General features: G+C 42.1%; 2 protein-coding genes across 2 annotated transcripts in view; both read right to left on the minus strand.

Moving 5' to 3' along the window:
- STPG4 (sperm-tail PG-rich repeat containing 4) overlaps positions 1-2,634 on the minus strand; it is a gene marked incomplete at both ends in the record, with an annotated part of 29,769 nt that extends 27,135 nt beyond the window's left edge. The window contains one exon of the mRNA XM_084624951.1: positions 2,566-2,634. Within this exon, the coding sequence (XP_084481077.1) occupies positions 2,566-2,634 (69 nt within the window). The remainder of the gene's footprint in view (positions 1-2,565) is intronic.
- Positions 2,635-5,450: 2,816 nt separating this feature from the next.
- On the minus strand, positions 5,451-27,920 carry CALM2 (calmodulin 2). Its single transcript, XM_084624203.1, has 6 exons — positions 27,763-27,920; positions 22,469-22,499; positions 10,443-10,586; positions 10,258-10,364; positions 9,200-9,335; positions 5,451-6,090 (listed from the first exon to the last, which is right to left on the minus strand). The coding sequence occupies exons 1-6, from the start codon at positions 27,763-27,765 to the stop codon at positions 6,062-6,064; spliced, it is 450 nt and encodes a 149-aa protein (XP_084480329.1). The 5' UTR covers positions 27,766-27,920; the 3' UTR covers positions 5,451-6,061.
- Between the last annotated feature and the right edge of the window lie 39 nt (positions 27,921-27,959).

Genomic DNA, 27,959 nt, shown 5'->3' on the forward strand with positions numbered 1-27,959 from the left:
ATTTTTAATTGAACGTTTTTGTATTACCGAATCGTTGTAGGAACTTTCCAGTTATATGATCTGAATTAGAATGAAAACTATCCGAGTGTCTACTAAGACATGAGAACTCATGATGGGAAGAGAGTTTTAAAATGGGTACAACATCTGTGAGCGTAAAGGAGATTACTAGCAGAATCTCTTTGGTAACTTATTTAACTTTCCCAGTGGCAGAAATGAGATAATGGTCAACCCAAGGATGATAAAAATGTAGTGGAGGGGCAATCTCCTTGTCCATACTACAGTTGAAACCATGTTAGTTAAACATGTTGTAACAGTGCTGTGGGCATTAGCTGACCTATTGTCTGAAAACCACATTATAGTTATGTTATAAGCCTGTACTATAGACAAGGCCCTTCATTTCTGATTTTTACTGAAAAATTCCTGGGTTTTCCGAAAGCTATTATTGGGAGGTATTATTACACTGATTATATTAAGAAAATCCAGGTAGATGTGTTCATTAATAATAAATTAGTCTAACTATAAATGCAAGGCTGTCTGTTAAAGTAAGGCAATATAGTGGGAGACACACACAAAAAGCTGCATGCACGTGTGTATGTGTCTGTTACTGCTTGAGTCTTAAGGGGAAAAAAAGCAAAAAAAAGGCTAGAACTCCCTGTACACTGCTCCCCACTCAGGAAAGACAACTGATGGCTCAGTATCTGGAGCCAGGTCAGAAGTACACTCACTTTTCTCTATTTATTCCTCCCCCTCCCCCGTCTTCCCATCCCCCAGTATTTACCCAGAAGACGACAAAGTTAATTTTTTATGCAAATTTTCACCCATTTTTAAATTTTTGTAATAAACATTCAAATTGCCATAGAATTTTTTTTAAAAAAAGCTGAAAAAGAAGGCTATGGAGTGCCTACGGGGTGGGGGGTGGGCAGAGGGGGAGGAGAGGCAGTCTAGCTCGGCTAGTAGGGGGAGAAAAAAGTACCCGCCCACACTGTTCAGAGGAGCTGTGCTATCAAGAGCTGTTTTCAATCCTGGTTGCTGTTAGTACGGTTTTGACTTTAATATGGGCTGGCTTGTACAGACACACAGACTGATTTTTTTCAAAGGAGCCTAAGGGGAGGTAGGTGCCCAAACCTGATTGAAATTCAATGGAAGGTGGGTCCCTAATTCCCTTTGTCGTCTTTGAAAATCCCAGCCTTACTGGGCACCATGCTTCTCCACTATTTAAAATGAATTTGTCTTGAAGAGTTTTTATACCACCAATGACATTTTAAATACTATTTGTTGAGAATCTTATTAAACTCATTCACTTTTTCTGCATGTCCCACCACTGCCGACTGCCAAACTGTTTCCTACCTGATTCCTTCCATAAAGCTAAGGTACCTGTGACTGCATGAGTCAGTAGTGGGGGTCCAACTAGGATGCTACAAACAGTGGATTGTGAAGTTGTTAAATGACCCAGATAGAATAAGCAGACTGATTACAAAGAAGCTTCTGTTTCTATGCCAATGCCTTTGAAATAAAAAATAAGACAGAATGGTGTAAAACACAGCTACTTTTGGCTTGACTGTGGCTTTGACCTTGCAAAACCCGTCTCATTATGAGTTTGAAGGGTGTGCTACAGGAGATCTTGTCAGGATGGGTGAAATTCATCCCTGTGCAGAGGACTAGAAAAAGGTCAATACATCACTGAAGTCCCACTTAAGCCCTCAGGGACTTCTATTTAAAAGCTAGGTATTATTAATTTTTCTTCAATGGTGTAGATGCACCAGGGGGAGGGGGAAATTAACCCTTCAGTGCCCTTCCTGAGAGGGAAGGAGGAACTTGGAAGCCTGAGTTCCTAATTTTGGCTGCCTGGTGAGGAGTCATGTGGAGGAAGTGGTCTCGGCTACAGCTAGTGAAGATGTCATAGGCATTGCTGTACAAGGCCATTTGCCAGTCCTGTGTGGGAAGGGATGCACCAAGCCTAGGTCTGCTGCTCAAAGCAAACTTGAGGGAGAGGGAGAAGGGGCATTGCAACTGTGGCACCATGAGCCTGCTACTTAAGGAATTTGGGCACTGCCAAGTCTGAGACAGTTTCTGCCTGGCCAGCTGGTTGACTGCTCCTAGAGCCAAGGCAGAAGACAAAACAGAACAATGCCAGGCTGGTCATGGAGAAAAACCTCTTAGAAGCCAAATGGTCACTCTACCTAGGGAGTCTGAACTGCAGAGAGAAGTGCAATTGATCCACTGTGTCAAATGAGGAGTAGAAACTGCCTGTGTCCCTCAGTGCAAAGTACTAAAATTTCCCAGGCCACTTTAAAACCCCCAATGGGATTTCCCTATCAACCTCTTTAAAAGAGGCCCTCCACCGTCATCTCTGTTACCCCTATCCCTTTAGACTCATCAACTGCTCCATCCCCAGAGGGTGTCACTCCCAGGGAGTGTTACTCGCCCTATCCCAGACACGTGAGTCGGTCCTCCCCGGCTCACTAGCTGCCCCCAGGCTTAGTACTCTGTCAGTTCACACAGGTTCCCCTGCTGTTCCCGTCACTATTATATCCCTCAAAAAAAAGGGGTGTAACAGCAAAGTACCTTTTCCAGTAGACTCTCAGTTTCCTCCTCAATGTTAATCCCAGTTTGGGGGGAGCGTCCACCCAACATCTTCCCTCAGTGCCTATATCTTTCCTGCTTCCATAGTGAGGGCTACTACACTGAAGGGGGAGCAGCAGGAGCCTGAGGTAGCCTTACTAGGTTGCTTCCTGTCCTACTAGCAGCCCTGTTGCTAGGGGATCACTGTTCTGTGCTTTGACTGATCATCTGTGATCTTATCAACTCTCAGGCCTAGTGTGGGATGATCTCCACAGCCACCCCTCCTCCAGTTATGCTGAAGGAGATGGCGGTCAGCAAATCCCTGGAAGGACAATGCAGGACAGCGAATAGGCAAACACATCCAAGCTGCCACCCCTCATCTTCTGGAAGCGAAGCCGTCAGTTGATATCCAATTTCTGTTGACAGGGGCCATTGTGATGTCACACACATCATAAACCCCTAACAAGAGGCTGGCTTTGGAAACATGCAGTACCATTACACTTCTATGAAACACAGTTGTACTTAGCTTTTTAGTTTATTCCATTTCCATCTGTTCATGACACCCTATATATACACCACCTGCTCTCCTTTTCTGCATCTTGACTCCTCAGTCGAGTTGCCTGTTTCTATCTCACTGATTTTTGCTAGCTTACTTTCTAAGCGATGCATCTTTTCAGGCAGCTCTGCAGCTAGTTCTCTTTCATGGTCCTGATAGAGCCTTTTTGTACCTCACTTTTAAATTTTAGGAAAATGTATCCATGCTTACCAGCAAATGTTCCTTATTCAAGTAATAAGGTCCACACATCTATTACAATGGGGTACTTCAGCCTGCTTGACAGCTGGGGGTGGAACCAGGTCAGTCACTACCTCCCTCAGATTTCAAGGCCAGAAGGGTCTATTGTGATCATACAGTCTGAGCTCCTGTATAACATGGACTACAGATAGGGTTGGCAACTTTTGACTCACAAAACTGAACATCCTTGCCCTGTCCCTTCTGAGGCCCCTCCCCCACTTACTCCATCCCCCATCCCTCTGGTGCTTGCTCTCCCCACCCTCACTCGCTCATTTTCATTGGGTTGGGGCAGGGGTGCAGGTGGGTGAGGGCTCTGGTATGGAGCTAGGGATGAGGGATTTGGGGTGAAGGAGGGGGCTTCAGGCTAGGGGGTTGGAGTGCAGAAGGGGGCTCTAGGCTAGGATGGATAGGTTGGGAGGGGGGGGGGGATCAGGGCTGGGGCATAGGAGGGAGAGAGAGGAGTGCAGGCTCCAGGCACAGTCAGACAGCTCTGCACACTGCCCTGTGTGCATGTGCCACCCTCACAGCTCCCATTGGCTGTGGTTCTCAGCCAATGGGAGCTGCAGAGCAGCACTTGGGGTCCAGGCAGTATGCAGTCCGCTGGCTGCTCCTAAACCTAGGAGCCAGAAGAGGGTCATGCCACTGCTTCCAGGAGTTGTGTGGATCCAGGTCCCAGCTGGGTGGGTTCCCCGAGTGCCTGGGGGGTGCTTAATAGGCTGCTGCATGGTTGCCCAGTTTACAGGGAATTTAGACACCTAGTGCTGTCCTGGGCTTGGGCTAACTCCCATGTAGATATACCCTGATGGCAGTTATCAAATTTTAGGACCTCTGTCTAATGCATTATCTCCAACACCCCTGCAAGGTAGGGAAGTACTATTATTCCCATTTTATGATGGGAAATTGAGGCAGAGATTAAGGCCAGGATGCTCAAAAAGGTATTTATGCCCTTAGCTCATTGAAATGTTAAATACTGAGGATCTGTATCACACTGAAAGTAGGAACACTGTATTAAGAAAGTCCTACAGCTTTTTAAGCATGCTGCTTCAGTTAGTCAATCAGTACCCTCAATAATTTAGTTCCTGGCCTTGTTTCAAGCTCTTTCAGGATATGTATATACTTTTTACACAACAGCCATTCATGGGTAAACTAAAAGCATGTAAATTAGCAGGAGAAATGATTACCTAAAACCAATGTAATGTTACACAAATCCAAGGCGTGGAATAGAAAGGAAAAAGGCACTTGATGTTGTTCCAAGACTATGTGGCAGGAGGAGAGCACAGAAAGCCACATACACCTGCCTAAACGATGGTGTAAGTACTGAGTGAATGGGGCCCTCAGCTATTACTCCTACCCCTCTGGGATGAGGGGCCCTCTGCCATTACTGCTGTTCCAAATGAAAGATGTGATGCAGCTGAGAGTAGAGCTACATACATGGTGCCTTCAGTGTTGTGGTACATGTAGGGTTCAGGGTTCCATTAAATTAGTCCTTATCCAAGTGAAATAACTTTGTGTCCTGCTTATTGTAACATCTCAACTTTGCTAATGGCTACAATCCACAATCATGGCCAATCTGTAGAACAGGACTTCTCTTAATCTAAGGCCAGGTATTTCAAAAAGTTACTAAGTCTAAGTCTTAACACTAGAGTATTTACAAGCACATGCGCTCTGGAGTTTCCTTTTGATAAAATTACTAGTCTCAAGATCTTTAGTATTGACAAAGTCCCATCAGTCGCAAGGAAAGCAAACAATTTTAATTAGGTCAACTACAGAGTCATCCGTATGACAGCAGAAAGGCTTCAGATGGTGGGCAGGGAGTCAGACCATAGCAACCCATTTTATTAAAGTTCCAGCCTTCCAGACAAAATATTGAAGTCACAGAACTATCTGGAATAGTTTCTCCAAATTTAGGATTAACATGATAAAAATGGCCACTTTCCCCAAGACACTAGTTCTCAGCATTCTTTACAAGTCATTTTAACAAATATCTAATCCACTCAGCATGCAGATCATGATTTACTTGTAGAGGTTATTAAACTCATTGTAGAGTTGCCAATCTAATACCATAAATAATACAAGGATACACAAACAATATGGGTAAATTGAAATTTTTTTTATTGGAAAACAAATATACAACTTGGAATGGATTTGAGGCAAACTGTGCCATAAGCAGATTCTTCTGAAAATAAGTGGCTAAACAAAGTTTAAAAAGCATAGTAATAGGAGAAAATGTTTTTTTCCGGTACAGGACCAGTAGTACAAAAAATAGTGTACGAGTACCTGGATAATACACCCGTTTTGCAATAGTGCAACTTTTAAGTTTCATATTGTTAACTATCAATAGTCCACGCAGAGTTAAGGCTCCACATTTCAACAACATGCTAAGTTTCCTAAAGAAAGCTACTTTAACAGGCATAACCCAGATGTTCCCACATTTGATCAACTCCAACTAACTTTAGATGTGCAGAAGGGCTTAAATATCCAGAGTAAGCCACATGCAACATTTGTTACTTTGATCAATTTTCCAAAAAATTATCAGAACAATGACAGTAAGATAAAGGGAGAAAAACATGGAGGAATGGAATTCTAATTACTATACATGCATATTCTTTTGACAGTAAGGGAAAAACCTTTTACAGATAAGTTACAAACAGAGAAGGCAAATAAACAATTTTGTACAAGAAATTTAACACATTCTGTACAATCTCTTCACTTTGCTGTCATCATTTGTACAAACTCTGCAAAGGAAAAGAGAGTTGTATTAGTATCTCTCAAACTAAGTTCTTATGCAATTAGACTACAGGCTCTCAGAACAGAAAGGAATCTCCCTCTACACCAGCGGTTCCCAAAATGGGGTTTGTGAACCCCTGGGCATTCATGAAATGTTGCAGGGGATTCTTGGGAAAAAATTCCCTAATGGTAGGCTGAGCTGTTCATTAGGACCCTGGGCCATACAGGGACAGCAGTCTGGAGCCTTCCAAGAGCTAAGCAGATCAAAGCAAGCAAATCTATCACACTGATGAGATTTAAACTTCAAGACTTCTTATATGAAATAGAAAGGGAGATGGATATTTTTTCCTGGTTTTAAAATTAAATAGGCTGCTAGTGTTTATAAATTATGAAGAAGTTTAAGCTTTGTTGTAATGTGCATTGTTTGCCTGAACTGTTCAAGACCTGAATGCTTGTGTAGGAGGAACTCTGAGTTGGCTTCTTAAATACCTTGATGCTGTTTCACATAGATCTGATACTCCTAATCAATGTCTGAGATGTCTCTTGCAGGAAGGGGTTTGAAGTTAGGCTATCTTCTCCAGCACTCTATTCCAGGAGAACCCTGTGACCTGCATATCAGCATATCATTTGCTACAGTTTTAGTTCTAAACTTACTGGGGGTTGGCTTGTCCCACTAAACATAAGGACATTTGTGGTATTGAGTCCCACAGCGTTTTGGGGCCTTATCTTACACCTCATACCACAGTTAGGAAATATTTCTAGCAAGCCTCTAGAAGGCCATAATTAAGTCTTCAGGTTTCTTTGACAGATCTTTAGCAAATGCTTAGCAGCTGCAGATATTTGTCTGCTTTGGAGACTTCCACTCTGTACAATACTATTGCCCTTTGTTTTACTATTTTACCCAACCAGCTTTGATTGGGCAAAGACCGCATTACCAATCACTTTCATAGGAGACTGATTGTTAACTGCCATGAAATACAAAATTGAAATAACTAGTTTATTGTGTTTGCACAGAAGAGGCTGCAATATGGACCAATGAAGCAGTTGACAGTTTAGGGGTGACTTGATAACAGCCTAAATATTTACATCAAGAACCCATTAACTATTTTGTTTACCAATACAGCAAAGATATAACACTATCCAATGGCTGAAAGTTGAAGCTAGAGAAATTCATACTGTGCATTTTTGACAGCGAGGGTAATTAACCATTGGAACAAATTTACCAAGGGTCTTGATGGAGAATCCATCACCGAATTTTTAAATCCAGACTGACTGCTTTTCCTAAAAATATGCTCTAGGAATTATTTTGAGGAATTTCTATGACATGTTACACAGGTCAGAATACACCACCACAATAGTCCCTCCTGACCTCAGAATCTATGAATCTTGGTCTCACTGACCTAGGGATGAGCATGCTGATGGGGTGGAGTTTGAGGGCAACTGGCATGCTCTTGGGTATTGACTAGCCACTGAGAAGCACAGGGAGAAGGAGCCACAAAGACTGCTGGAAGAAAGGGGACCTGCTCTCCCAAATGAGCAGCACACTTCTCTTGTTAGGAGAAGGAAGAATGGCAGGAGAGGTGGAGCAGGATCTCAGTGCCTAATTGCATGTGCTTTCTTCATACTCTGGTCTAATTTCTCTGCTTCAGCTTCAAGGGAGGGGACTAGCCATTCATAAGGGGGAAGAAAAGGAAAGAAACCCAATTACTAAAATAGAGCTCTCAGGGTCTAGATTTTATGTATATAGTGAAACATGATTTATTTGGTCCTGGCCATTAGAGTGTGCTTAATGTTAGCTGCCCTCTAAAAATTTGCCTTTTTGCTTCAGGAAAAGTGGAACCTTTTCTGTGAAAAATAGTCTCAGATGTAGAGAGAGTACAGGGACTAGTGCTAGACTTTGTCAAAATGGAAATAACTGGCTATATATAGGATTGATAGTTGCTTGTTTCTGTAACTCTGTACACTAATTGCTAGAAGTCTAAATGGTGGTTGCTTACCCTCTTTTACTGCAATATAAATTGGAGTAGCAACTTTGGACCCATTAACAGCATGTCTATAACAACTTAAATGGCTTCTCACTCCAAAGCAAAAGCTTGAGATTACACACCTTTCTGTATATCTTAGCTGACTAGAAATATTAAGGACTATTACAACTGAAGGATTTGATTCTTTTTTAGGTATCCATAAAGACTCCCTTTGTTGCCCTAGAGTTGAGCTAGAAGTTATCTGTGGACATGAGATCAACTAGGGTCCTTACAATATGTATAATTCCAAAGGATAAAATGAAATCCTAACACTATCCAGCTTCATTTCAAACAGTAACCCTTTGACACTATGAACACATGACCAAGCACTCAAATTTAAAATTTTAATGGATTTAACAAGTAAAGAGTCTTGGGATACCAGTGACCAAGGAACACAAACCTGGTATAAGTAGGTCACTGCTGTACTATTTCACATGAAATGCTTTATATATATTTGTTAAGTCTAGAGTTCTTTAGAGTACAGGGTTTAAGGAATTTTTCTCCTCAAATTGAAGACATTTAACTAACTTTGCAGGTGTAAGAATTCAGATTTAACTCTTGACTAAAGACTTCAATGGACTAGACTTCCTAGTATGGTTTTCAGATGAATCGCTTTAAATTGGGGCAGAGCTAAATACATGTACAATCACCAGTTAAAAACTCACCTCACTCGGTACAACATTATACTGGATGGAGCTACTGGTTCTGGTTGAGTTAGTTTTGGGAAGGATTTTGAGACACTGCATTAGTCACCTGAATTTAACAGGTCTTTATAATGGTTCCACTGCCATCCTTCATCTCTAGAAGTAAAAGCAGCAATAAACTGGTATCTATAATTGGGAGCCAAAGAATCACTTATGCAAGTATTTGAGGAGCTGGAGTGATTTAAATTGTACCAAATATATACAGTTAAGTACCCTTCTCCATAAAAATCCCTACATTGAGGAGATATTTCCTACATAAACAAATTCTTGTAGTCGTCTGGTGTAGCTGAATGAAGCTCGACTTCAGCTGAACACTTCAGGTCATCCTTATCCACCAAGTAGCTCCTCAGATCAGAAAACAAGAATGCATTGTTTCTAGTGAAATTTACCTTCATAGTTTACTTGACCATCACCATCAATGTCTGCTTCCCTAATCATCTCATCAACTTCTTCATCTGTTAGCTTCTCTCCAAGATTTGTCATCACATGGCGAAGTTCTGCAGCACTAATATAACCATTTCCATCCTAAAGAAACAAGTTTAAACTGTTTAAAGAGAATTTCAATGTGAACCAAATAACCTCTGGAATTACTCTACATACAGTACTTCTAGACAAGAAGTAGGATCTTCTCTAGATTGAAGAGTCGCTAATTGCTCTCTCCATCACAACACCACTTCCAGAAGGGAAGTGACCACGTCAGAATTGTTTTCAGTAGTACCTCAGTAATTCATAAGTAAAAGCCAATAAATTAACTGTACAACTGACTTAACATGCATATCATATCAGCTATAACATTCAAGAAAATCTAACTGGTCTGATTTGATGTTTCCTCTATAAACAATTATGTACAAGCAGTAAGTTGTGGCTGTTCGCAACCCTACTTTGATATTGTACATTCGTAAGTATAAGGAACAAGCCATTGTTTGAATTTAAGCAGTTTTTAGTGCATTTGAATATATCTAAAAAAATCCATGGAGTTGCAGCCAAAGTGTTTCGTACTGCTGAGAGCCTGTAAATTTATGGAAGCTAGGATATAATTTCCAGCTTACAACAAGTATGTGGACCATTTAGATAGGCACCCGAGTGCCTTACTGAAGTATCTCCTGAAATTTGTCTACTGCGTGACACTCCTGAAAGGGAACTCCCCATGTACATTAAGTGTTGTAACATGCCTCCCAATGAAGTTTATTAAGATTTCACAATCACCCCAAATAGGAGTAATTTCCCATTGACTAGCACCTAAAATATGTCCAGGCCTTCTATTTGTTACATGAGAGGATCATCCAAAGTCCAACAATAGTGGCAATTGGTAGTGACTAGGTATGATCTTACTACTGTATATAGAATTTCTAGACTAGTCATTTGGGATTTAGTAGTAAGAGTTATTTGGAATTTGTTTTATTCAATCCCTCAACTAACTTGCAAACCTTATACGATACTTTAGTACCTTATCAAACACACGGAATGCTTCTCTAATTTCTTCTTCACTGTCTGTATCTTTCATTTTTCTTGCCATCATTGTCAGAAATTCTGGAAAGTCAATTGTGCCATTGCCTGCAAGAGAATTAATTCTGTTATTAGTAACACATTTAAGAAGTTTATATTCAACAAATTGCTTCTTAGAAAGCTTACCATCAGCATCTACTTCATTGATCATATCCTGTAACTCAGCTTCTGTGGGGTTTTGGCCAAGTGACCTCATCACTGTCCCCAATTCCTTTGTTGTTATAGTACCATCACCATCCTTGTCAAATAGTGAAAAGGCTTCTTTGAATTCTGTTTGACGAGACAAGAGATTATTAAAACCAATTTAATTTGAAATGACTAATCAAAAAGTCAAGATGTATCACCTGTGATCAGTTACAAACACTTATGGTTTCCTGTTTTAGATTAGGCAGGTTATTAGTTATTTCAGGCACTGAATACTGTATCTAGAGCCCTTGCTTTGAGGAAAAATTACCCGAGGGCATTCTGTGCCAAAAAATTAAATCCTGCAAATTTTTTAAAATAAACGTGGCGGCTCCACCATGGCATTGGGGAGCATAGGGACACAGACTCAGCAGCAAGGCTGCACCCAACACTGACAGCCCAAGGACCAGGCCTGCCCCAGAAACACCCCAGGGCCCTGCCACTCCATGTGAGATGCAGAGTCTGGCAGGGTCCAAGTGTGGAGGGATCCAGGAGTGGGTTGATAAGGTTCTGTGTGAAGCAATCTGGGTGCAGGCAGCTCGGTGGGGGAATCCAGGTGCGGGGCAATCTGGCTGCACAGGGGCTTGTTGGGGGGTTCTGGGTGCAATGTTTATGGGATGTTGCAGGGGGTCCAGGTGAAGACGGTTTGGGCTCAGTGGGGATCCACGTGCAGGTGGCTCATTGGTGTGGTCCAGGTACAGGGGGAATGGGGCGATTATGGGTCCAGCAGAGTGAGGCTCTTTGGGAGGGTCTGGATGCACAAGCATTGGGTGGATGGGGGAGCAGCTCCCCGTACAGTGATCTCTCTACAGCTGAGGAGTGATGTGTGCAGGGAGGGGCAGGGGCTACAGAGTTTGCTAAGGGAGAAATCTGGGGATGGGTTTGACCCAGATGCTGTGCAGGGGAAGAGGAAGTCCCATCGTCCTCAGCGCAGCCAGGACTAGAAGCTGAACCCGGAACAGGGTAGAAGCCACCAGCTGGGTCTTCCCCAGTCCTGTCCTCTGCCCCACAGTCATTTACCTCTCTGCTGGCTGGCCTGGGCACGCAAAACATACTGCTGGGGAGGGTCATGACCCTGCTCTTGTGGCTTCCCCATCAGAAAGTCAGTCATTTTTCTGCGGGGAAGCAAAGAAATCTGCAGGGGACATAAATTCTGCATATGTGCAGATTTCCCCCAGGAGTAGAAATCTCCCAGCAAAGTCTTTGGGTCTACCAGGCTTACCTACAGAACAATTCAATTAAAGTTTGAAGTAGAGCATAGTAAGTCTGAGAAAAGCTCTTAAATATTTGCTGGAGCGAATTTCGACTAGAACTGGAAACCCTAAATGTAACTCAATCCTTTCATTCATAAAAGTGGAAGGCCATCTGTCAGTACCTAGTGAGCATTCTCCCTAACTGAAGGAGTTGTTTAAGAAATGTGCCTATTTTTCTAATATGAAAGGGTTAGCCATAGATTAAAGTTTAGTATTAGAACTAGTAGCAGTGAAAATTAAACAATTTCTATGGAAATGAGTAAGTTTTCCAAATTTGTTTGATTAGCCCTAGCATTAGTGTATTCTATACTCCATCTTAGCCAATTTCTGGATGGCTCTACTTTAAATTCTCTACTTCTGCTGATCTAAAGGAAGCATGCCTGAAGTGAATAAACCCTATCAAGTCCACTTGCGGAGGTTTAACTGGTAAGTCCTGTTACACAAGATACTCAAAAGCAGCAGGTTCAAGCCATCTCTTATGATGAGAAACCAGAGGAGCCTCTGGTACTTATGCCTAATTCAAAAACAAGTCACTTGAGTTTTAAGTCAAATGTAAACCAATGAATTATAAAAATGAAAATGCATCATGATGCAATCAAAAGGAAAATGGCCACCTAAATCAGGACATTCTTGTTAAATATTTCAGCATTTGACTTTGGTCAAATAGATGGTCAACTCACATTATTTGACCCACTTGCCAAACAACCAAGCAAGGCCATGTTTAAGACTTTGACCATCAGCACCATAAGTCACTAAACCACAGGAACGATTTGAAAATAGAGTAGACAGGAACAAAAGATTGACACTTCATTAGCAGCCTTTTCATATACTACTGTACAAAAGTGCTAGTGATGTTTCATCTACATTATTGAAGTAGGCAGTTACAGCTATTTCAGCTACAATATCCTAGACAAAAGTGAAAAAAATTCAGAAGTATTTGGCTCTTGTACACTTGTAGACTAGTTACAGCTCAATTTCTGAGTGCTCAGTTGCACTTTACTCTTCACTAGAAATATCAATCAATCCACTCAGGTGGTTAAGTGCAATTGTGAGTATTTCCAGGAGGTATTTATTTGCTCCAGCTCTAGCACTGCTCAAAGTAAGCCTTCAGAGCCCTAAAAAGTTGTGATTAAGGATCAGTTTAGAGACAAATGCCTCTCTGCTACCTGAAAGCACTCCCAAATACCAAGTACATTCCCCAGTGAAGATTAGTACAAGAAACACTGTTTGGCTGCACAAGCCAGTAATGAAGCTGTTGGAGTCCATACCAAAAACCATCTGCCTTTAGCAACAGGCACCCGATTTAAACTTAAAAGTGAAGTTTTACTACTAAATTCACATTTTCTTTGCATGAAGCTAGTTTGAGCCTTAATGACTAAGTTATGAAAATTCTGCCAGCTAAGCATAAGGCAGGCCATCTCCCCAAGAGGCGGTAGCTAGGTCAACAAGGTAAGTTCTCCCAGCCAAGCAAGTGCTGTCCACACCAGGTGTTAGGTCAGTTTAACAGCATCATTCAGGGGTGTGGATTTTTCCTCTAAGTTTCTCAACAGGAAGTATTCCAAGAGAGTTCTCACTTACACACCCATCTGCAGTAGTCACAGTAAGTTGTGTCATCAACTACTTAGATGACTTTGGGCTAGTCTATTAGACTATAAAGCACTGCTGCAGCTTAATGTGGCTTGTGTGGTCACAGCAGAGCACTTGGAGAGAGAGAGAGCGTGCTCTCCCAGCGCTCTTAAACCAAACCACCTGCACAAGGGGTATAGCTACTAGCGTGGCTTCCACCACTGGTGTACGGTCTACAATGGTGCTTTACAGCACTGAAGCTTTCTTGCTCAGGGGTGTGTTTTTTCACACCCCTGAGCAAGAAAGTTGCAGCGCTGTAAATTGCCAGTGTAGACAAGCCCTAAGACTCATACACTGCATGCTGAATATCCCAAGGCACCTGTAGTTCTCAACTGGGGTACATGTACACAAAGATCTTCCAGAGGGTTCATCAACTCATCTAGGTATTTTCCTAGTTTTACAACAGGCTACATAAGAAGCACTAGCAAAATCAATACAAACTAAAAATTCATACAATTTGTTTATATACTGCTCTATATAGTATACACTGAAATGGAAGTAGAATATTTATATTCCAATTTTATAATATGATAAAAATGAGAAAGCAACCATTTTTAAGGTAATAGTATGACGACATTTTTATGTCTGATTTTGTAAGCAAGTCATTTAAGTGAGGTGAAACTTGGGTACACAAGACAAATCAGACTCCTGAAAGGGGCACAGTAGTCTGGAAACGTTGAAAGTCACTGTCCCAAGGCACTTTTGTTAAAATGTGAATTAACCATACTTTTACTGAAGTGAGCAGTCATATGTTAATAGAAAATGATCAGAAGTGCACTATAACAGGGTTTCTCAACTTTTTCTTTGAGCCCCCCCCCATTATAAAAACCTCAACAGCCCAGCTGTGCTGCACCAGCTCCCACCTCCACTACAGCAGTGATAAAGTCTAGGAAATAGGACCCTGAACATGTGTAAAAGCCTGTGGATCAATGGTGGGAATAATGATGCGTATGAAAATGTTTGAAGCCAGTGTAATCTCTTAATAGAGCAAAGGTATAAAACAGTACTGTTTTCTATAGTAAGCGTAAGTGGGCAACTACATTCTGTACCGGCTGAAGTTTCCAAATGGTCTTTAGGAATAGCCTCAAGTAAAGCACATTACAATAGGTCAATTTGGAGATCACAAAGCCATGGCTAACTGTGACAAGAGCTGCATCACAGAGAGAAGACAGGACTCCTGGCCAGGTCTCATACATGAACATACATTCTTGGCCAATATGGCTACCTGGACTTCTGGAGGCACCTGTGGACCTCACATCTAGCCCTTGTGGCTGTGGAGAAAGTTTCAAAATGTGACCCCAGTGCATCCTAAAGGATCAAAAAGCAGGAGGCAAATAAAAATACCAAACCTATTTTTACATAATCATTTTTGCTACCACTTTCTCAGTCTTCCCCCAAAACAGAGTAGGCTTGGCAAGCTGGTCAATTGACCAGTCAAATATTCCAGCAAGAATGCCCTGATGTAGGTAGTGGCCTATGCTTTGGATGGCACCATGATGCAGTCTAAGTGTCCTGATCACTCCTTTCAGTGCATGCTAATGACATCTGTTGAAAAATGATGAACTAACTGAAAGTTAAGTATCTTGATTGTTCTAATAGATTTGAACCAAACATTGCATGTGGGCCTGGCATACAAATATATACAATACACATGGCCATTTACAAAGCACATTAACAAGTTAAGACAGTCCCTGCCCTGAAGGTCTTGCAATTTAAGCTAACTAGACAAACATACAGATGTTAACTCAGAAGGGAGTGGAAAGGGTTTACAACCACAAAGGACCTATCTACACTTAAAACGCTATAGTGCTTCAGTGTACACCAGAGGACCCCCAACTGAGATGCGCCCCTCTAAGCGGGTGCGGAGGAACATTCGGGGGATTGCAGCAGACCAAGCCAGGCAAGGGAGCACCACCAAGCCCAGCCCCACCCATAGCTTTACTCCAGCCCTGCCCCAGCTTCTGGGTCCATGCCTGACCCTGTCCCAGCTTTGGTACAGCTCTGCACTTGGCCAGTGGCCCAGCTGCCAGTCCCCACTGTGGCCTGCCCACAGCTCCGTCACCCCCAGCCGCCGGCCCCAACTGTGGCCCACCTGCAACTCTGGCCCCTAGCCACCTTACCCTGTGCCCTACCCCAGCCTGCTCCTGGCCCCGAAGCGGGGAAAAGGGGACATGACCCTCAAAAGTTTGGAGGCCACTGGTATAGGTCATATCTACGTCAGCAGGAGTGGTTTTCCCATTGAGGTGGGTAACGCACCCGAGAGGCTGTAGGTAGGTCGATGGCAGAACTTTGTTGCACTAGTGCTGTCTACACAGGAACTTATCAATGTCACTTAAGGGTGTGGATTTCAGACCACTGAGCGATATAGCTGGGTCCATCTAATTTTCAGTGCAGACCAACCTTAAGCCTCCTCCCCAACAAAGAGAAAAGATGCACAGCCATCAGGCTGCTTGAAGAGCTGCCCAACTTCCTACCTAGCATACAAGCATTTAAAAATGACTATATAGTTATTAGTTTTATTTTCATTTAATTTTTCTTTTGTAACTTCAGTCTTGAACATTCATATTTAAATACTAACCTAACACTGCTAAAGAATGTAACTCATTTAAGAATTTCACTTCATTGTGTTCTTCATTTTCTATGTTAAAGGAACTCAGTTAAGCCTAATTACAAATAAGTTACTTAAGTACAAGGCTATGGCTAAGCCTATTGCAGACCATAAAGTCTTGCTCTGATACTATTCTAGGATATTGTTAGTGATTTAAACTTTGATCATTTGACAATGTTTGACCCATGGTGGATAAAAATCTTGTTTTTTTTAAAAATCGGACTTTTGCTAAAATGCTTTGAGGAAAAACTTATCTAAAGATAGTTTTAATAGCTCAAAGATATCTCATCATGGAATAGGGATGATAAATTCTATAGAATGAGACAATATATTCATGTAATGTTTAAGTTTTGTAAATGAGTTCCAATAGTTCATGGATTTGGGACCCAATCTTATGGGGTTCCACAGGCTTCTCTTTACATTATTTAGGTTAATCTTTCTAGCTACCCAATGGGACTCAGTGCTCAGTCTAGAACAGGGGTGGGCAAACTACAGCCCACAGGCTGACTCTGGCCCCTCAGGGCTTTGGATTGGGCCTGCAGGATTGCCACCCCTGTAGCACCATGGGCCCTGCTCTGGGAAGCGGCCGGCATCACGTTCCTGTGGTCTGGAGGGGGGAGCTTCAGGGGAGGTACCCACAGACAAGTGCAGCACATGGAGCCCTCTGTGCCCCCGCCAGGGGCTGCAGGGACATGGTGCCAGCCTCTTCCCAGAGTGCACTCCAACCACCTGCCCTAAATTCATGGCCCTGAAAGCAATTTCCCCACCCAGATGTGGCCCTCAGGCCAAAAAGTCTGCCCATCCCGGTCTAGAAGATACCATCAGAGATGCTTAGTTTTGCAGTTTGAGAACTGTGGATGTGTCTCCAGAGGGAACATGCTTGTTAACAGCAAAAATGTTTTTAAATAATTAAATAAAGAAGTGAGAAATAAGACCTCAACTCTATTGTGCCTCTGCAAATTTGTGTTCACAGTCAATCCCTTACCACTCTCTAAAAGTGCAAAGTTTCAGAAAGTTCAACAAACAGAAGATTATTGGGGTGGAATAGATCTGGACAAGAATAAGTCTGGAGATAAATGTCAGAAGCGAGGGACATATGCTTGTTTTGTTAAATTATTATGTTTGCTGTTGAAGAAAAAACCCAGAATACTTAATGTTTTAGTTAAAGAAAACAACTAAATGTCTGCCTCATGATGTTCTCCTCCTAATACAGGATGGCAAGAAAATCCTCTAAATATTAATGATTAACCTGTTGAATTGGAGATATTTATGAAGTCACTGAGAGGTGAACTGCTTCAATTACCTTTGGTAAATGAAATAACCAATCATTCATTTTCTGATACAGCTGTAAAACTAATCTGAAACGTTTTCAAAATAAATCAGTTGAAAAATGTATAGTGTGTATCTTCTAAAAATGAAACCTACATCTTGGAGTTGTGAAGAATATGTATTAGGTTATAACAACCAACAAAAATGCACTTATGTAGAAAACCATGATTAAATGGAAAAAAGGAGTACTTGTGGCACCTTAGAGACTAACCAATTTATTTGAGCATAAGCTTTCGTGAGCTACAGCTCACTTCATCGGATGCATACTGTGGAAACTGCAGAAGACATTATATACACAGAGACCATGAAACAATACCTCCTCCCACCCCACTCTCCTGCTGGTAATAGCTTATCTAATGTGCATGATAATCAAGGTGGGCCATTGTAAGGAGAGTGATCACTTTAGATAAGCTATTACCAGCAGGAGAGTGGGGTGGGAGGAGGTATTGTTTCATGGTCTCTGTGTATATAATGTCTTCTGCAGTTTCCACAGTATGCATCCGATGAAGTGAGCTGTAGCTCACGAAAGCTTATGCTCAAATAAATTGGTTAGTCTCTAAGGTGCCACAAGTACTCCTTTTCTTTTTGCAAATACAGATTAACACGGCTGTTACTCTGAAACCTATGATTAAATTGAGTCTTCCCAACTAGTGTTTTAAATCAAATCCACCCTGGTTTGACCAATATTTGACAAGTCAACTGTCCAATTATTTTTGGACAGTCAAATACTCAATTAAGGGAAAGTAGCAAGTTAGTTTATTGTTAGGACAGCTTCCTGAGCCAATTCCTAATCATCTCAGATGTACTAGTACCCTGTCCTCCTACTGGACAAGGTAGCGGTCTCCTCCACTAATAGACCCACACACTGATCCACAAGGTATTCAGGTGCCTGATTCCTAGTTTTAGGCTCCATAAGCCTCCCACCCAAACTGTAGGTGTCTAAACTGACTAAATTCTTGGGGTCAGGGTTCCCTAGGGGATCTATGTTTGACTGTGCATGTGCACTGCTGCCTCTCTAGGTGCCCAGAGGACTAGCTCCTGTGCAAGCCCCAGAGATTCAGTTGCCTAAGTTGCATGTGGGGCCTAAGTAGGCATGCTCAGAGGCTGCCCACTGGAGCAGGTACCATTCAAGATCTATGCATAGGAAAAGGCACCACCTCCACACTTTCTGCCTGAGGGGGTAATTGAATCTGGTCTCCCACATATCAGGTCAATGTTCTAACTACTGGCTTAAAAGAAGGTGGGCACTGATACCACCTCCTCTGGTGGAGGTGGTGAGTTAAGACACCTACTTCTCTTTCATCTTCCTTGGCAAAGAGCTGCCTTCTGCAAATTGCAGTCCAAATTTAGATGCCTATCTCCAAGAGAAGGATAGGGCTTAGAATATGTCCCACTCATCATCATCTACCATTGGATGGCTTAGGAATCTCTCCACCTATTTTGCTGGCTTTTGACTCCTGTTCAAAGGCACCTCTCTCTCCCCATTCATTGAAGAGGGAAGCCTAGGCATCTGAAACTCAGGCTTTGTGGACCTCAGTGTTGTTTTCTTGATTTTCTAGGGGTTGTAACTCCTAAGTCCCTTTGTCGATCTGGTCCCCAGTATCTCCTTCCCAGATTGGGTCAGCCAAGAAAGATAGCTCCTACTCAGACGTGGTATGCTAGATAGGTAGACCAACTATTTCCAGAAATTAGTTGTTTGTTCCCAGAGTTTCTGCCACTATTCTTGTTGACCTCTTCCAGCTAACAGTCCAATCCACATATCATCCATAAAGCAGAAAAGGTAACTTGTTGTACCAAGCAGTAACTTCAGCATAAATTAAGACCACATGGCTCCACCAAGCTGTCAAAACTCAGACTAATTATACCTACTGTGACTTCAAGTGCTTTAATAAAGCCAATAACTTTTCTAAACAGCCATGAAAAAGTTTCAAGCTTTCTCTATATCATTGTGAGACAACCTCTGCCACTAAGGCTATGTCTACACAGGCAATTGAATGACAAAACTTGTGTCTTTCAGAGGTGTTGACCTTCCCCTCCCCCAAAAGGCAAAAGTTTTGCTGTGACAAGTGCCAGCGTGAACAGCACATTGTTAGCAGGAGAGCACTCCTGCTGACAATGTAAATGCCACCTGTGCTGACAGATTGTTAGCAGGAGAGCTGACAAATAGTGGCCACACTGCATGACTTTTAATGGAATGGCTGTAGCGACACAGTCATGTCACTAAAAGCTGTGTAGTGTAGACATGACCTAACTCTTCAGAAGCCTTCCTCCAACTACATATCACAGGGACTTCAGGATTAAATGTGGGCATCACTATCAAGTTATTGTTGAATCAAGAGGGGTCAACTGGACTGTCTCAGCACAATCTTCCAATGTGAAATCCAAGTCTCAACACTAGTATTTTTGGGTCTCAAGCCACCTGGTATAATACCAGTTGTCCTAGTCTAACATAGATGAAGACATTTGTTGAATAAGCTGCCACTTCACTTGTCTGAGAAGTGAAGGTTTGAAGAACCCAAGCCCCCCACTGCCATCTCAGATGCACTGAAGTACGTTTACTACACAATGCAGTTACTAGTTGTATGCCACATATTCAGAGTGCATCTCAGATATAAAGTTTTGGGAAATAAAATTGAAGTGTCAGAACCACAATTTCAATCCAGTTTTTATTCCCAGGCTGCGCATTCTCTTCCTGAGAAGATCTCCATCAAATTTTACTCTCTCAAGATTTAACAGTGTGCTTAGACAGCCACACTTATGTACAGATAAATTTCTCCATTTGGCTAGAGAATCTGCACTGGCTCTTCCACAAGTGTCTTTGTTTGCATCAAGTACATTTGTAAATGCTGTAGTGTCATGGAAACACCATTATTTCCCCCATATTACTGACTGCAAAAGAGCTGTCAAACAAAAAACCCACTAAAAGTGTACTCAGACAAATGTGAATTTTCAAGATGAAACTAGACAGATCAAATGATGGAAAGATCCTAAACACCTGTAGATCCATTTCTTTTTCTCTTGGTGCACCAATAGAAGCTTATCACTGCCATGCATGCATAATCAAACCTGGCAGACAAAGTGATGTAAACTAAACGGATTATGTACATGTTTTACATAAATTACAGAATCAGTAACTTGACATGTCTGACTGGCATAACAGAACCTTAGACATGAACATGTTAAAGCCATAATTGACCTATTTTTCAAACTCTCTACTCCAATACAAAGATCTCAAGCGGAGCTGTTTTTTCACTTTTAGACTTCAAAGCCATTAGGCAGTCATTGCTGTCCAATCAAATCAACACAGGGCTGTCAACATTTGCATTATCCCTGAAAGTGTCAGATATTGACTTTTCTGTGTCCTCGCAGAGGTCACCAGTACAAAGACTACTACAGCCTGTAAGAGAGGACAACTGAAGCCTTAATTTAAGCAACAAGTAGATATGATAGTCTGTCAAACAAAACTTATCTTTAGCAATAAAACCCTTAGAAAGTTGAAAGATGTAAGCAGCTATCTATAAAGCCCTGAGGCTGAATGAGATAGGTACCATGGCAGTAAGATCAATTTTACAACCATTAGATAAAACTTTAGACTTTGATTTCTGGAGTCCATAAGTCAGTTTAACTTCCAAAAATTAGCAAGAGTTTTCAGACTTCAGCATAAATACACAATACAGTCCCACTGCTCTTCAGTTTCAGAACTGTGCTCAAAACAAATGCTGAGAGGATACACAAAGGTTTGAGAATATAAACTGTGCTAGGAAAGGGGTTACTTGCATCTAAAATTTAATTTTTCTGAATATGAAATTAATGCTTAGGAGCAATCTTAAACATGGGTAACAGTTATTTGTTTATACTTAGGACTCAGGTAAGACTAGATTTCAATGTTTATTTTGAACATGAGCATCTTTACATTTAATTCTAATACCATGTAAATATACTTTTAATAGCAGGAAAGTACTTCAAGATTTAACAGTATTTACTGAAACAGCATGCCCTATTCAAACTCAACCATTAACAAGATCTGCATTCTGTATAGCTAGATAACCCAATATAGTAATAGATGAAGACTAAGTCAAGTCCGAGTTAGTTCATCTTCTGCAAAACCAGCAATAATCATGCAATCCACCTGCAACCCCATCCACAAGCAAGTAGTGAATGTTTATCTCAGGATGTGGGGGAATTTAATCCCTGGACCGTACTTTTGAAACTCTTAGACCCACACTCACTTCAAGAGTAACAGCATTAAGCAAGACGTCTCCACACATAATTCCTGCTTTTTGCATATAGTGTAGGTTCCCCAGCTAAAATATGATGCAAAAGAAGTTAAAATATTAGTTCTTATGCTATCTTGAATTTGCAAATGAGCAACAAGGCAGCAAGACCTGCTAAGCAATTATTAGTAATAAGCAGAATTCTCAGAGTTCATGAGATTTTATATTTGATGTTACAATAAGCACTGACAAAGCTTGGTTACACAAAATAGGCACCTTTCAAGATGAACAATAACTAGTGCTTTACTTTTAGAGATGTAAGTACCTTCATTGACACTAAAGTAAACATTTTACAAAATCATTAATGTTAAAAGGAAGAGTTAGTAAATACAGAGCCAAAGTAATATTTAAAGCTTTATAACAGTTAAGGAATATGGTGCTCTAAATCATTATATTGAGGCTATCACAAAATAGGTCCAATTTAACAATGCAAAGTAGGACTGAAAGAACAGGCTTCCCCATAATTAAAATAAATATTATGGGGTCTGAACTGTTTTCAAGTAGAGAATTATTATTCAGAATCTCAAAATTAGACAAACTGATTTGTATGCAACGTTACCTGAAAGGAAAGCCAAGTCTAAGTTTCACTTGCAAACTAGAGATGGCAACTTCTTGTTTGTATTTTCTATATTTAGAAACAGGGATGCTTGAACAATTTGTATAGTGAGGGTGCTGATAGCCACTGAACCAAGCTGTAAGCCCCATATATAGTGGAAAGCACTTCAAGCCAGGGGGGTGTGGCAGCACCCCTAGTTCCAGCACCTGTTTAGACATTTAACTTACTCATTATGACTTGCCACATGAACTAAGATCAAATCAATTCAGTGAAACTTCAAGTGTAGCGTTTTTTTTTTGTTAGTATAGCATCTCAAAACTCACCTGCAATCTGCTCTTCTGTCAGTTGATCAGCCTATAATAGAAAAAATAATGTTATATTCCAGCAAGAATACTTATTTGCAAAAGCATATTCACTTGTGAATCTCTGTTCATTCTTAGGTACCTGAGCCTCAGTGCATTTCAATGTTCCAGCTTAGTCCTAAAGCTACAGAGCCGATTCAAAAAATAGTCTCAAAATATACATCTTGACTACGGCAGGACTAGTCACCATTTTATTTCCTAGGTTGTTAAAATACCAGCTAGTAATGACCAAATACTGAACAGGGCGGAATATAGAGCAGTTAACCTAGGTAAGAGCATATATCCAATTACTAGACTCCTGAGCCATCGAGTCCCCTCTAGACAGTGTTTAGAGGTATATCAGTATCATTAATAGTGAAGACACAGGAGTTTAGTCTATAAATTTAATATGCAAGGTCTGTCCATTGTTCTCTTCCAAGTTCCATGCTAGGTTCAGATGCAGACTAATGTAGATTTTGAAGAGACTAGAAAAGCCATCACTAAAATAAAATGTTTCCTAAAACAAATGATCTTAATGTGTCTATTGAAAGCTTCCTGTATGAAAGGCTGGTGATCAAATAACCAGCTTGTACTGAAAGTTACTAGTGATATTTGTATTCAAATGGTTACAAGATTTTTATCTTACAAGTTTGATTAAAACAGTCTTAAATTTTGTATTTTAATACCTTTTGACTTTTGTCTTAGGCACCTGAATCTATCCTGCATTACAGCCTGTACAACTCTGCACCACTATTTGTTTAAAGTTGCACACCTATAAACCTTCAATTAGTTTTAGTGTTGGGGCCTTACAGTTTTCCAGCAACAAGGACAGTATTAAAGCCAATTTCAAGTAAGTTCCCTTTCGACAGAAAGCAATGGTATGAGGAGTTTAGTAAGAGTCTCTTTAATTTTCAAAAATAGGTGACCTTTAAATAAGCTTCAGACATTATCAGCATTCAGCTGAGGTCATGCTGTTCCAACTTTAAGTAGTATTTCTAGAAATTTACCCATTAAAATTCCATTGACAGAAGATTAACCTAATAATCTGCAGCTACTCTAAACTCTTACTTTTGTGGCAGGCTTGCAGTGTTCATCCCACACATGAGTGGGAAAAATTAGAGGGAATTGTTATGTGCACCATCACCTTCATACTGGTACACGTAACATAATTCATGTGGTGGGGGTGGGGCTGAGGAATTCAGAGTTTAGGAGGGGGCTCCAGGCTGTGCTCTAGGGTACAGCTGGGGATGAGAGGTTTGAGGTGCAGGAGGGTGCTCTGGGGCTATGGTAAGGAGAGAGAACTCCCGCAGCAGCAACTGGGCTGCAAGGGGAGGATGCCTCTCTGGGGCTGCGGCCACAGGATAGGCACCCCTTCCCTGGCGGGTCCAGGCCACAGCTAGGTCCAGGCCTGGCCACCCCAGCTGGGTTTGGGCACCCCAGATGCAGCAGGTTGAGTTAGGCTCATTGGGGCCAAGGGAGGGGAGCCCCTCCCCCGGCAGGTCACCAGGCAGGTTCTTTAGAGATGTACATACCTTCGCTGACACTAAAATTAACATTAGTAATTTTGTAAAATGTTTAAAAGAATAGTAAATACTGAGCCAAAGTAATATTTAAAGCTTTACAACAATTAAGGAATATGGTTCTCTATATCATTATACTGAGGCTGTCACAAAATAGGCCCAATTTAACAATGCAAAGAAGGCTGCTGTGTGGCCACCCAACTTACAGGGAACTTAGCAGGCTTGTATAAAAATTTGAGATTTCAGCACTGATTCTCTTCTCCCAATTTTTATTGGGACCACTCATTTAGTGAAGTTGATCAAGCTAGTCTTTCAAGGCTAGTCTTAAAACTAAGAAATGGGAGGACTACTGCATGACATTAGAGTTTAATGTTGCCATTATTCTCAAACTCATTTCACTTATGAGAAATAAGATCTTTGTCCAGGGAATCATCTACTCCATCTATTGCTGGAAAAGGAATAATGAATTAAACAGGTAATTTACAGAAAGAAAAATGGGGAACAGTTTCATGTATTCAATTTTTTATTTTGAAGAGTGACATTTGTGGAAACAGGGGTTATACTGAATTTGAATATTCCATTTCATTATTAATAATTTGCCCAGCACTTCAGGAAAATTGGGCTATGATACAGATTTAAGAGACATGGCCTACAAAGTAAATGGACAATGCAGTAATGACCACAGAAAAATAAAATATCAAATAGCTGTTCATTGCATCCATTAAGTCACCTGTGACCCATCCCACAGCACTGAATTAAGTCCCACCACCTCAGTTTGACAGAATAACAGACATGTCCACTATTTTGTAAGCTTCTCTAGCTACAGATGCAAAAAGCTATACAGACTTATCAGGTCCAGTTTTTTTAAACAAAAAGTGTATTAGACAAAATTTGGACAGAATCAGACAGTCATCCAATTCTTACATGGCATACTTTCAAACACTGCTGCATACTGCAGTGCCAGTCAAGTTTATAGAAAACATCCTTGCAAAATTAGAGCTGTCTGCCTTTAGAATGTCATTCAAAGCTCATACTACAAAACAAGCAATACCTTCCCAGTTACTTTTATAGCTCAAACAGACTGGAGCAGATATACCACAGTTCTGTTAGAGGATTTATACCCATTAAACACTCCACAAACAAGTTAAGTAGTGAGCATGTCACTCACTAGTAAACAACAAGTCAGTACCTGGGAGTTTCTAAATCCTATATATTGTTCACAAATCCAGCTAATTTGTTGAGTGTTCCCCCGTTCCCTAATTTAAGATTTCCAAGTACTTCCTACCTCTGAAAGTGACCCATGCAAATCATCCAATAGATCACTAACCAGAACATTTATCCTGCTTGTGGCAGTACTTGAAGTGGACAGAAGTTTTGGAATAAGAGGGAGACGGTCTATTGAAGCCTCAGATGTATAGTCACAGAAAGTAAAACAAAAAGAGCAACAGAATTGCATTGTGGGTGGGATAGGACTGAACAAACATCATCTGTGGACGAGCCCAGCTCTGCAGGCACTGCTGCAATACAGCAACTGAAGGTGTAGTCACCAAGTCTGCTGCTATATGTCCCCACAAGCCAATACAGCCGAGAGGCATATAGCAGAGGTTATGCCTTCAGTTCTGAAGCTGGAGTAGCAGCTACAGAAATAGGACACTACCACAGTTGCCTTAGAAAACTTCCCAGTGCTCATACTATGCACTTAGGCCAGTATATACAGGCTTTAGATTATTCACACCTTGCTTCAGGAACACTTGTTTACCCATCAGTTTGTTCTGAAGGTATAATCTGACCAGCGTGATCAAGGATAGTTTCCTACCCCCCCCCCCCACTGGTAACTGGAAAGCCTTCTCCTCCTGACTTTTCTTCTAAAATATCATCTTTTAAAGAATATAATTGCTTAAGTTGATCTGTGAGAAAAGGGGATGATTTTTTGTTTGCAATCAAAAACCTCCAACTTTTTAAATATATTTCAACGCACCCTGAAATATGTTGTTTCCTTAAAGTTTCGCTCCAAATTTACAAGCTAGATTGCGGTATCAAATTAAATCTTTTCTGTTAGGCACTCAAGATTAGAGCTGCAGTTCAGCAACTTATCTGTGGTCAGGTGATTAAAACAGCAACTAGAGAGCTTAAAGCAAAGACCTACAGTACTAGTTATACAGTGCAACTCCTGAACAGTGAATGCACCCCCTAGAGGTAGAACTGTGTACTAGTTAAGTCAAACCTTTTGATTATTCCTATCAATAGCTACACAAGAGGACTAGCCATCCTGTGCAGACTTCAACAGTTCTAAGCTAGTTCCACAGCAGGCAGTGGAGGAGCCAAATCAGAAGCAAGTTAAAGCCACAGAAACAGATGCAATTGTATTCCAGAACCTAGAATTTAGGTGAAACACCTATTAACTATAACCAGTGCTGACACAGTTATGCTGCTAGGAAGCATAAAATCAGCAACAAGATAGCTGGATTAGTATATAATTACATATATGTTGTCACAACTTGAGTTGTGGTCAAAGCATTATGCACAGTCTAGTACACTCAATTTGAATAATCATCATTCTCCAGTTTAACCAAGTTTAGTCCGCTGGTACTGACCACAGCCATATTGAAGATGCCACCATGTCCCCTGGTCACACCCTTCTCTATATTAAGAACTTGCTTGGCTCTTGCAAGCTAATCCAGTTTTGATTTGGTAGGAAAAAGACTACAAGACAACGTAAGCATTAAATTCTTTCGTTGCTATATTGAGAACCTATTTCTGATATACAGTATTTGTTTTGGTATTTGTCCAGCTCATCTAGAGTAGTGGCATAATCTGGAGTCTTGTTAAACTGGCATCTTTCCCCACCAAAAGGGGATACTACAGTTACATTTTAGCCAGCACCCTATTTTAGGGGTTGGCTTAAAAAATCAAACCGATACGCTGAAAACAGCTACTGAAATAAAAAGGACTCCTTTGCACTGTAAATCTAAACTTTCCTTTAATGGGACGGACAGTAAGAGACACTTACTAGTATTGCTTTTTCTTACTGGGCAAAGTACTTCACTCTGGACGCATCAGAAGAGCTACTCGCTCGCTCCAGGAGCCGGTCCGGAACACTGGACGCGAACAGATCCGGCGGGACTCGTCTGCTCGGGAGACGAGCAAACCCGCGGCCACCGAGAGGAGCGTCCGGGTGGAAGCCGGCACCGAAACGCAGTGAAAACCCTTCGCCACAGCAAGAAAGCTCCCGGCGCGAGGGCCGCCGGGCGAGCCCGCCCCGGAGCCCTGCGCCAGCCTGGGGACAGATGGGGCGCGGAGGCAGCCCCTCCCCAGCGCGGCGGCAAGCCGTAGGGCTCCGCGGTGCGTTGCCAGTGCTCGGGGACGGCTCCCCGCAAGTCCGGCTGGGCGAGCGCCAGGGGCGCGAGATGCGGCTAGTGCCGCCACTGCCGGCTCCCGGCACCCCACAGGGTGCTCTTTCCACGAGAAACCGTTATTTGTCCCCCCTCCCCGCCCCCAAGCATCATGGCGCTCACAGCCCACTGACCGGACAGTTTGAATTTTGAATCGGCGCCGGCGCCACTCGCTCCGGGCGGGAAGGTCGGACCGCGCGCGCGAGTCGCCTCCCCCCCCACAGACCCCAGCGCTGCCCCGCCGCCCCCTTTCTCCACTCCCGCCCCACTCGCCGCCGCCCCGCGAGCCCACTTCTCCCCCGCGGACCGGGACCCGGAGCTAGCCCGAGGGGACGCGCAGTCCACCCCACCCCCACGCACTCACCATGGTGGCTCGGCCTAGCGCTGGGGGGTGTTCGAGCGCAAAACGCTGTAGCTAACCACTCGCTACCTATCCACGCCGCGGCTCGCCTCACAGTCACACTGAGCCCAACCCGCTGCCCAGCAGTGCCTCATAAACCTCCTCACGCCCCTCCAAGATCACTCCGCGCCCCACCCCCGTCGCTGGAGTAGGAACGAGTT

Source organism: Lepidochelys olivacea (assembly GCF_965140295.1).
Source record: "Lepidochelys olivacea isolate rLepOli2 genome assembly, chromosome: 3".
Classification (NCBI taxonomy): domain Eukaryota; kingdom Metazoa; phylum Chordata; order Testudines; family Cheloniidae; genus Lepidochelys; species Lepidochelys olivacea.

Coding starts and splice junctions, on each gene's coding strand:
- CALM2 (XM_084624203.1), bottom strand. Junction 9,336..10,257: donor CATTCCGTGTGTTTGATAAG/GTACTAAAGTAT, acceptor TTGTTTCTTTAG/GATGGAAATGGTTATATTAG. Junction 6,091..9,199: donor TGGTCAAGTAAACTATGAAG/GTAAATTTCACT, acceptor TTTCCTTTGCAG/AGTTTGTACAAATGATGACA.